Source organism: Pelodiscus sinensis, chromosome 1, assembly GCF_049634645.1.
Source record: "Pelodiscus sinensis isolate JC-2024 chromosome 1, ASM4963464v1, whole genome shotgun sequence".
Classification (NCBI taxonomy): domain Eukaryota; kingdom Metazoa; phylum Chordata; order Testudines; family Trionychidae; genus Pelodiscus; species Pelodiscus sinensis.
The window spans coordinates 253,339,573-253,351,095 of record NC_134711.1 but is presented as its reverse complement, the minus strand read 5'-3'; the positions used below and the strand labels follow the sequence as shown (position 1 = coordinate 253,351,095).

General features: G+C 46.0%; 1 protein-coding gene across 1 annotated transcript in view; it reads left to right on the top strand.

Moving 5' to 3' along the window:
- Positions 1–10,620: 10,620 nt before the first annotated feature.
- The window catches only part of GPC6 (glypican 6), a 1,157,112-nt gene continuing 1,156,209 nt past the window's right edge, over positions 10,621–11,523 (top strand). Inside the window, exon 1 of the mRNA XM_006113655.4 lies at positions 10,621–11,389. Coding sequence (XP_006113717.2) covers positions 11,227–11,389 — 163 coding nt within the window. The 5' untranslated portion in view covers positions 10,621–11,226. The remainder of the gene's footprint in view (positions 11,390–11,523) is intronic.

The following is an 11,523-nucleotide window of genomic DNA, read 5'->3' as shown; positions in this document are numbered from 1 at the left end:
TGGTGTGATCGTTACTTGGCCTTCTTGGCCTGGCCCTCGCACTGCAGTCTGAGCACATGGATGCATGTGCAGCACCAGTCTGAGTCATGCATCCCCAGGAGGCAGCACCAGAGCACCCCTAGGTTCCTGCTCATTAGGTCTGGGGAGGCCAGACACACTTCTGACCCCCACGGGGGATGCCCACCACCAACCACCGCTGGAAGGAGGCTGGAGACAAGGGCACATGCACACACAGACTCTGGAGTGCTGCACATGGCACGTGGGCATGCCTGCATACTTGAGGCACCACCCATTCCCTGGAAGAGCGCTGCCAGGCGCAGGTGTGTGTGCAGCCCCGATGGAAGGCCAGGCTGCTTGAGGCCCTTCTTCTGGCCATTGGATCCCATTGTGGCCAGATACTTCTCTTGCCTGCTTGTCGGTGGGACAGGGGATGGGGACAGGAAGCATGTTCCCCTGGGGACGTTTGGTTCCTTGTGAGGTAGGCCCCACTGTCCAAGCCACACATAGCCTTGCTCCTGGGACATCACTGTCCTCTGCCCCAAAAACTGTTGCTCTCAGCTCACTGATGAGGGCAAGGCCTTAGGGACAGTGTTTCCAGGGATGACTGAACAGATCTCTTTATTTCTCCCCAGCCAGTCCAGCCGTGACTGTGGGGCAATCACCAGCTTCCAAGCCAGCTGCCCAACCCTGGGGGAGCCGCAGGCGTCAGAGGGTGCATGAGGACCTAATGAGGGAGCACGTGTCCGTCCTCAGAGATATGCAGCAGATGCTGTCCCAGAAGGTCTGCGATAATGCACAATGGTGGGCTCAGATGTGGACCAAGCTGCTGCAGCAGAGCTACAACATCTGTGTCACCATCCAGGAGATGATGACCTACCCAGCACCAATCCCAATCCCTGCTCCTATCCCTGTTCCTGTCCCTGCTCCCCCTGTCATGCCAACCTCTGCCCCCTCGCCATGCTTGACCTCATTCCCCCTCCCATGCCTGACACCACTCCTGCCTCCCCTCCTGACTATTCCCCTTTTCTCCCAGGGCCTTCCACCCCTGAGTTTGCAGAGTCCTCACACACGAGGTGGAACTACCACCTGAACTACATGCCAGTCTCTGCCCCAGTTTTGAGCCTCTCCTTCCCACTCATAGGTTCTCAGCCCTCCTTCCCATATCCAAGTTCTTAGCCCCCCCTCCCTCCTTCCCAGTTACTTTTATCCAAATAAAAAAGCAAACAGTTATTTTTTTCAAAACTAAACAGTTCTTTTTTAGTTTTTTTGGGGGGGGAAGCGAGGGGTTGTTGTGGGAAAGGCGGAGAGGTGCAAGTCACAGACCCCTAGTGGGGAGGCTCTGGGGATTGTTACTGGGATCCCGCAGAGAAGCTATCTCTTAAGGCCTACTGGATGTGCATCCCCACCTGATGGGCCTGATGGATGGCAGCTATGCGCAGCTGCTTGAAGACCCATTCCTCTGCCCCTGCCCCGGAAGGAAGGCCTCCCCCTTCTTCTCCATAATATTGTGGAGAACACAACAGCCTAACACATCGAGGTGGGTCAGGAGGCACCTGAACCATGTCTTCAAGCACCCGACGGAGCATTCCACCTAGATGTAGGCCCTGCCCAGATGGGCATTGAAACAGTCCCTGCTTGGGTCTAGGTGGCCAGTGTAGGGCTTCATCAGCCATGGCATGAGGGGGTAGGCCGCGCCCCACACAATGCGCAGTGTCATCTCCACATCCCCAACCATGATGTTGCACTGGGGGAAGAACGTGCCAGCTTCCATCTCCTCCAGTAGAGGCTGGAGTTGTGGAACATGCGGGCGTTGTGCGCCCTCCCCGACCTGCCGACGAAAATGTCCAAGAACTGTTTGCAGTGGTTGATCAGGGCCTGCAGGACCATTGAAAAGTATCCCTTTCAGTTTATATACTGGGTGGCCTGGTAGTCTGGGGCACGGATGGGTATGTGGGTTCCATCTATTGCCTCCCCGCAGTTGGGGAACCCCAAGGCAGCAAATCTAACCATGATTGGGTCCAGGTCTCCCAGGCAGATAACCGTATGCAGCAGGATGGTGTTCATGGCCCTCAGCAGCTGAAGGAGGAGACAAACAAACCAACAAAACAGAGACTCAAAAGAGGTGCAAGAGCCCTTGGGAGATCCCCAAGCCCTCTCTCACCTCCACCCCCCCAACACTCCATCCTCACACCTCAAACTCTCCCTTTCCTTAGGGTTCCCCTTTCCAGTACTCTCCTCCCTCCTCCCTCCAGGATTGCCAACTGAGAGTGCCTTACCTTCAGGAGGAGGGCCCCAACAGTGGACTTCCCATGCTGAACTGGTTGCCCACAAACTGGTAACTGTCTGGTGTGGTGATTTTCCAGACAGCAATGCCAACCTGCTTCTCCAGAGGGATAGTGGATCATATCTGGGTGTCACGTCGATGGAGGGTGGGGCAAGCCAGGCACACAACTCCAAGAATGTCTCCTTCCTCGTTCTGAAGTTGTGGAGCCACTGCTGGTTGTCCCACTGCTCCATCACCAGCCGGTCCCACCAGTCAGAACTGGTGTTCAGCCTCCAAAAGCATCTCTCCACCGTGGTTGCAGGGGCATGCTCCTGAACACAGGCAGAGGTTCTCAAGGATGAGCTCGGAGTTGAGCTTATGCAGGACCATGAAGGCAGCCTGCAGAAACTCCTGCAGAAACTTCAGCATGGGGCCATCACATACCCAGAGGCAGCTCCGTCTGCATGCCAGAGAGTGCTGTGTTGTCCAAACACAGGGCAACCAAAGCTCACAGTACATATGCTTTGCTGTCCCTCAGAGAGGTAGGCAAGCAAGCAGAAGAAGCTGAGAAATGGCTGTCCAGGGGGGTCCCTTTAAGCACATAGCATCAGGCAGTAGCACCTGGAAGCAACTGCTGACCTAATGCTCTCCCTGAAGTGGTTCTGGGTGGCCTTAAATGTGAGATAACATCCAGTCAGTATGGACGCTATCTTTCAAAATAGCAAATTGCTATTTCATTGCACTTTTTGTGTGTGGATGCTCTCTTTCAAAATAAGCTTTTCTGGGAGATCTCTTCATCTACACTTCAGGGTTTTTGTGGAAGTAGCATTTTGCGCAAGAGTTTTTGCACAAAACCTTCTTGTGCAAAAGCATGCCCAGACCTCCAAGCGCATCACAAAAGCAATGTGCTTTTGTGCAAGAGAGCATCCACACTGCATGGATACTCTTGAGCAAGAAAGTTCTGATGGACATTCACAGAATGGCCATCAGAGCACCTGTGCTTTTTCTGATAGAGGTTTCTTGCGCAAGAAACCTGTGCGGAGCATCCACACCTGCCTTTTTGTGCAAGAGGTGTAGCGCAAGAAGGAGTTATTCCTCATGGGGAGTGGAATAACTCTACCGGCAAAAGCCCTCTGTTCTGTCCATTTTCTTGTGGAAAAGCGTGCTTGAGGTGTGGATGCTCCGCTGGTTTTCGCGCAAAAACCTTATAGTGTAGACGTAGCCATTCTGAAAGAAGTTTGCAATCTAGATGTAGCCTTAGGGGGAAAATGAGGGACCCAATGTCCAAATCCCATGAATTCTCTAGAATTCTTTCAAATATAGAATCATAGAATCAAAGGACTGGAAGGGACCTCAAGAGGTCATCGAGTCCAGCCCCCTGCCCTCAAGGCAGGACCAAGCTCCATCTACACCATCCCTGACAGATGTCTATCTAACCTGTTCTTAAATATCTCCAGAGAGGGAGATTCCACCACCTCCCTAGGCAATTTATTCCAATATTTGACCACCCTGACAGTTAGGAATTTTTTCCTAATGTCCAATCTAAACCTCTCCTGCTGCACTTTAAGCCCATTACTCCTTGTCCTGTCCTCAGAAACCAAGAGGAACAAATTTTCTCCTTCCTCCTTGTGACACCCTTTTAGATATTTGAAAACCGTTATCATGTCCCCCCTTAATCTTCTTTTTTCCAAACTAAACAAGCCCAGTTCATGAAGCCTGGCTTCATAGGTCATGTTCTCTAAACCTTTAATCATTCTTGTCGCTTTTCTCTGTACCCTTTCCAATTTCTCCACATCTTTCTTGAAATGTGGCGCCCAGAACTGGACACAGTACTCCAGCTGAGGCCTAACTAGTGCAGAGTAGAGCGGCTGAATGACTTCACGAGTTTTGCTTACAACACACCTGTTGTAATATCTGGATACTCAGACGACTTACGGCCATATTGTGTAGTAATCCATTTGAACAATTGGAGTGTAGTGATTAGGGAAAAGAGAGACCTCATGTAGTGTCCTCCTTTAGAAGAGAGGAAAGTTTTGGGGCAGGAAAATCCAAGAACATACTAGGACTGTAGAGGAAAAAAGATTTAGCAAACTTCAATAAAGGATTAAAGATGTTATATGAATAATAATTAATAACCTTTTCAATTATGTTATTCTTTATTAAAAAGTTTCAAGGGATATGAATCTTACTGATTCTGTGTATAAACTAATTACATACTGGGGTCAAGAAGGAATTTTCCTCCTATAGAACAGTGCTGCATAAGAAGCCGAACACAGCATGAAGGGCTTTTGCCTTCCTTTGAAATATGAAATAGAGGACTTGAGTGACCAATGATGGTATGGAAATGGTATACACTTCTTCTCAGTGGCAGATGCAAGAAAAACATTGTAGATCTGTTTAAAAAACAACAACAAAGTTCAGGTTGTGAACTGATCCCTGCTGTTCCATTTGTGTGAGCTTGGCAGTGAACTACATTGGAGATTCAGGTTAATTGAAGTCAGACCGCTAGAAGACCTATATGTTATTCTATACTCAGAGATAAACCTGCACTTTCCCTCTAGTTCATCTTTATTTTAAATGAAAGAAAACAACAAAAATAAATATGAAGTCACCACTGGGGGGAAAAAGCAGAACGACTTCTCTCCCTTTTTCTCTCCCTCTCTTTTAAATTTTCCATCTTGAATCCAAACTACATCCAGTCCAAATACCCCCAGATAGTTGTCTTACAGTTCAATGTGCAATACAAAGAAAACAGAATGATGGCTACTTACTCAATGGAAACATCTCCCTTGATTACCTATCAGAGGTTCCCTGCTTTCTTTAGCCTTCAATCCTTAACAAGCTCCAGTGCTGCTATAACCTTCAGACAGAGGTATATGAGATGCGTGATGGACAGCCTCCTCCAGGATCTCTCCTTGGCTCTAAGACCCTTCCTGTATTCTCAGAGGGTTATTCTATAAAGATAATGGTAACATAAATATTTGATCAAAAAAGTTAAAAAGGAGGGCATGCCAAGAAAATCCACTTCCCAGTGTAATCCAAAGTATTATCATAATATTCCAGCTCAATTCTAAGATGTTCCATATTTTTACTGAAGCCTGTGTGATTCATTAGGTTCCCATTCATTATGAAAATAGACTAGCAAATTACATTCTCTGTAAATGGAATCATTATAGCAGTAATTTGCAAAATACATTAAGCCCTTTGATGATCTTTCTCAGAGAAAAAACATATACTTTTAAACACATGCTTAGGCCATTATAATTTTGAAACTGTAGGCCTTGAATTCATAATTTGTATTATTTATTTACGAAAGTATTTTCCTGTATAACTAACATCTGCATTTTGGATAGTTATGTACTATGTATTTCACCTTTAATAACTGACATAAAGAATAAAGATTTAATGAAATGTAGGAAAAAATGTAAACATAAATTGTCTTGTAGAGACATACTTTTCAAACGTCCATTGGCCATGCCTAGAATTTATCCACTGAGACAATATGGCACAATGAATTTTTCAGCAATGTAATAATGCTATGATTGTTTCCAGAATTCTATTTTTGGTACCTGTGTGTATATTTATAAAGAAAAAACACCTACATTTTGTGTGTCAGGCTATGTCTACACTACAGCTGCTTTTGCGCAAAAACCCGCGGAGCATCCACACCTCAAGCACGTTTTTGCACAAGAAAATCTACACTCAATTGACAGAACAAAGGGCTTTTTGCAGTGTAAGTATACCTCCTTCTATGAGGCATAACTTCTTTTTGTGCAAGAGTTCTTACACAAGAGTTCTTGCGCAAAAAGGTGTGTGTGGACGCTCAACAGGGGTTTCTTGCGCAAAAAGAGCCTATCACAAAAAGCACAGGTGCTCTGATGGTCATTCAGTGAATGGCTATCAGAACTTTCTTGTGCAAGAGTGTCCTTTCAGTGTGGATGCTCTCTTGAGCAAAAGCACATCGCTTTTGAGATGTGCTTTTAAGGTCTGGGCGTGCTTTTGCGCAAGAAGTTTTTGCACAAGAACTCTTCCACAAAAACCCTGCAGTGTAGACAAAGCCTCAATGTATTACAATATATCCTGTGTAAGGAGGTTAATTACCTCTTTTCCTTTTTTGCTTTATAGCTACAAAATGCTTGAAAACATGATTTTTTAAAAAATGCTCAGGCTTTTAAGGTGGTAGAGTCTGTAACATGGTGGAGGAAACTAAGAAGGATAAAACAAAGCACTTAGCTGTTTTTAGGAATCTTTGCAGTAATCTTCTTTGCTTGGGAAACAAGGTAGAAAAGAATTTACATCAAACCAGATTATATACTGTACAGCATATTCATTATTGTACACATTCTGGAAAGCATACCAATGTTTATATTTATTCCTAAGGGAAACTGATCCTCCTGCAGTACTCAGAGAGGTCTTGTGTAATATCACATTAATTTTCTAGTATTTGTCTGAACAGGGAACTAGGTGTCTAGAAGAGAGTGGTTACACAAACAAAAAATAAGAGCACCTGATACTATGGTATTATGGTATCTTCAACATTTGTTAGTCATACGAAGATCTGTATGGATTTAAAAATAGATCTTGTGTGGAATTTTGCCCAAACTGTTCAACATTTAAAAATGCATTAGCTTTTAGTGATATATTTTAGGGATTGCACATAGGAGCACAATTTTTTATAATATCCTTGCATTTTTTAGTACATTTCTAAATTGTTTCAGAAAACCATCATAAATACTGTTTTAATATAAAAGTCATCAAAAAATTGGCCACTCTAGGCCGTGTCACGATGATTCTCCACATTGTTTTTTATAGCTTCATACAATGAACTGACAATTTTGATTAATTTACAAACAACTATTGCAGCTTATAATTAACATTGTATTCCCAGTTATAAACCCCTTTTCCACTCATTCCAGTATCCTAGAAATAAATCCAAATAAATCCTCCATGCAACCTCTAACACAGCATATGAGCATATTAAAGGAGTGATTTTCACCCTCCATCTCTGAAAATGTCCATAGAAGAAATGAAACGGTGGTGTGATTTGTTATGCTGTAGATTTTGCTGTTGTTTAAGTCTGTTTTCTTGGGCTTGATTCTGCAGTGTGTGCAAATGCCTATTATGTTACATTAGGGAACTTCTTCCGGTGTGGTCATGGCCCTACAGCTGCTATATCCCTCTGGAAAAATGGAAGTGTCAGTCAGAAAAGAAATCTATGTACACAGCAAATAGAGTTTTCTCTGTAGTTGTCCTATTGCCATAGACTGCTTCTGGGAGTGAACAGGATGATAATGAACTTTGCAAAAATGGAAAAGCAATGTATTTGCTTTCGTGTTCTCTCAATAATCACATGTAAAAAAAAAAGAAAACAAATGACCCCAAAACTCTCTCCCTACAAGATGAGGTGAGGTGTGATAGAAAGAGAGATCATGCACTTACTTCAATAAACTTCTGGTATGCTGAGGTAACAGAATGATGAGCACAATATCAAAAGCTAAAGTAGCAGGCCCTGTTCATATTACCTGGCATATAAGTGCTTTTTTAGGCATTCAGTAGAAGCTAGTCAATGGATTCATCAAATCAATAATACAATTCCATTTAAAATAATGTTGCCCCTTTGCTGAGCAATAGCAGATTTCTGGGCCTTAAAGGTCAGCTTCTCATTGGGGCAGAAGTTGGTGACCAGGATTTATTTATCATACAGTGTACAACAGTTCTCTAAAGCAGGGGAGGCCACAAACTACATACTGGCATAGGCAGTGAGGTTTATGCACCCATAGTACCCAGGCTCTAGGAATATTCCTGGCTTGGGACCTGGCTTCAGCAAAGTTTGTAGCTGGGTCTCTTCCCCAGACTTGCCTGCTGCCTTTGTATGCTCTCCAGTGTGTCCCCTGGTCCACCTGCTGACCCTAGATTATTTTAAAAGGCCTGGGGGACCTTGTTCCCACCACCAGCAGTGGAGGGAGGCTAAAGCAGCTTCTGGCGTCATGCGGCTGCTGACACATCGGTATGGCCCCAGGATATGGGTCTTTCACCACACTCTGCCTTTTCCCTGAGTGCCCGTGTGGCCAATGGGAAGCTGTGAGAGCAGTGCCTGTGGGGGGATGGCTGTGGGAAGTGGCATGAAGGAAGCCCCTGCTCCACCACCTAGAAGCTGCTCCCAGAAGGGGGTGTCCTATGTAACTGCTGTGCTCCTGTCCCCCTTGCACTTCCTCCTGCAGCCTAGCCTCTCCCAGAGCCTGAACCCACACCCTCTCCTGCCCCCAAACTCCCTCCAAGATCCTAAACTATAGACCCCCCACCACACCCACTTTCCCTCCCAGAGCCTGACTCCTCACCTCCTCCTGCACTCCAATCCTCTACCCTAGCATGTACCCAACACCAAACTTCATCCCCCTCCTGCACCCAATCTCCCTCCTGGAGCCCATATCAATTTATTTTAACCCATTTTGATATAAAAATTAGAAATAAACTTAATGAAATCATGTGGCACAACAGCAGGAAAAGTTGAATTAAAATCAAAATATTGAAAGTAGTTTGTCGAATTAACACATTTTGTTTGCCGTTATTAACATTTGAAATAAAATAAAATCATGGTGAACTTCGACTTACAGCTGCTTTGCATATTCATTATTATTAGCAGTGATCTATGTTAAAACATTACCTATGTTTAGTTAAGCGTATGCTTGAGTCAAGCTGTCACAGAAACTGATTATAGTGCTATACATAATTCTGCATTTTTAAACAATTTTACTGCAAATTTTTTCTTTGTATTTTTTTAACATTTGGTTCAAATATATATCTATTGTGGGCTGAAGAAGAATTCAAGGATATTAGACTGAGGGGAAGCAAGTTCTATTTGGCATGTTGATGGCAATTTCACTATCCTGTAAAAAAGAAATTGAGCAATCAGGAAGGGAATCTGTTTGGGTGGAGGAAAGGGTGTTGTAATATTTGTGACTCCCTCATGAATTTTGCCTTTGTCCTTTTTCTAAACTGTGACATTTGAGACCTGTCAGGCCATTCGTACATATATAACTTGTCTAGACTAGGATGTGGAAGGTGTTAGTTTATACTTGTTAGCAGCCTATTGTAGACAAGATAACTTTAACACTGTATAGCATTGCTAAGCAGGTAGTTTCCTATTTCTGTAAGGGTCAGTGTACACTGCACCCTTAACTTGAAATAAGCTACGCAATTTGAGCTATGCAAACTGCGTAGCTTATTTCAAGTGTATTTCAAAATAGCTTATTTTGTAATGTCCCTTAATCCTCTTGGACTGAGGTTTACAGGGATGTCAGAATCGTGCACCCATTATTTTGAAAGATATTTCAAAATAACGAGTGTGCTGTCAAGACGCGGAATAGTACGCGGAAGTATCCCAAAATAGCACCACAGTGTAGACATACTCTTAAGAAGTGTTGTGTTGTCAGAGTACTCTCCCCAGTATTCAGAACTTCAGAGTGGGCTGCTGGCATGTGGCCCTGTCTTCCCTTTTCCTTAGCTTGAGGGTTTGTTCTCTGGGTATGTTGATGGAAATACCACAGTATTGTAGAACAGGAGTTCCCAAACTGTGGAATGTGGGTAATGATGAGCTTGACGTTACAGCAATAAACTTCACAACTTTTTTTTTAAGCGGGCATGTTTGGGAGTAATCATAGAAATCATAGCAGTGTTTTTCTCCCAGAGATTAGATTGGCCTGGCAGGAGATTCCTTCTGCATCCACTCTAGCTGCTACTGTGTTAGGTAGGGATTATGGTTCTCTCATACCCAGTCCTGGGGTTGAGTTCCTTAGGTTGATGGTTCTCTTTTCCCACACCATGAAGTGTAGGTTTTTAGCTTAAGGTGTTCTTTCTTTCCTTGCTCTTAGAGGATGATTTCTAGCCTCTCACTTATTCCCATCTCTCTCCACACCTCTGTCCATATCACAACATATATCATGGGCCAAATTCAGATCTATTGTAAGTGTCTCTGATACTTTTGAAGAGAATGGAGTAGCACCCATTTACCTCAAGTCTGCATTGAGCAGGAGGTATTTTTAAAGGTTAGCTTAATATGAATTTAACCTTTGGGCCATATTCAACCCAGGCAGACCCACAGAAATCAAAACTTGCAGCAGGTATGAATTTGGGCAAAATAATGTGTTATGTATTATTTCTCATGTCATTTTTTGAAATATCTATGGGGGAGGGGGAGTGATTTGCAGTCTTGGGGTAGGGATGAGGTGAAGCAGCTGTGGTAAGGGGAGAGGATTATTGCATGGCGTCCTTTCCCTTCCCGTCTCCCCTGCATGGGGATCCACTCCAGGTTTTCATTTCCGCTCTACTGTATTTCGCCTCTGTCGTGTGTAGCACGTTTCGCTCTCGGGGTGTGTGTGTCTTCCCCTCAGTCTCTGTGTCTGTCTCCAGGATTTCTCCCTTCCTACTTCAGGAGGCTGCTCCTGCAGGCTCTGACCGCGTGTGAAGCAGAGGTTCCCCTGGATCCTGTAAATGCAACCCGCACATGCTCTCCCTCCTTCCCCCCGACACACCGAATAACACCACCAGAGGCGCGCACACACACACACTTGTGCATGTTCCAGTCCATCCCCACACCACGCGCGCAGACCGGGAGTGAAGCCCTCGCCCAGCCTGGCGCAGGCACAGGCAGCGGCTGCAGGATTCCGCTGCTCTTGTCTCGGGGAGTCCGCTCGCAGCCCGAGAGAGCTGCGCGGGGAGAGGGGGTCGCGTTGGGAAAGAAGAAGCGGCCGCTGCTGTTGCTGACCCCGCTCCTGCGTGTGGCCACGTCTCCCCCTCGGCTTACAAAAGTTTGCAGTCGCCAGCCCGGGGGGGGGTCTCCTCGCGGCCGCTCGGTCGGGGGGCCCCGTCTGCGCTCCCCCTGGAGGCAGCCCGGCTCGGGTGGCAGCGGGTGAAGGCGGGAGCGTCCCCCGAGGATTTACTGAGCTGGATTTGCCTTTTGCACCATGCCTGCGAGGATCCGGGCTGCGCTGCTGGGGGCTTTGACCGGGCTGCTGCTGTCCCTCTCGGCCGGGGCTGAGGTGAAAGCTCGGAGCTGCAGCGAGGTGCGGCAGGCGTACAGTGCCAAAGGCTTCAGCCTGGTCAATATCCCCTTTCAGGAAATAGCCGGTAAGGACCAGGGCTGGGCGGGATGGCAGCGGGGAGAGGGGCAGGATGCAGCGAGCAGATGTGTCCGCGTGCGGGGACAGCATCCCACGCGCGTCTCCTTCTGCCCCCCCCCCCCACTCCGGACTTTCACTTTT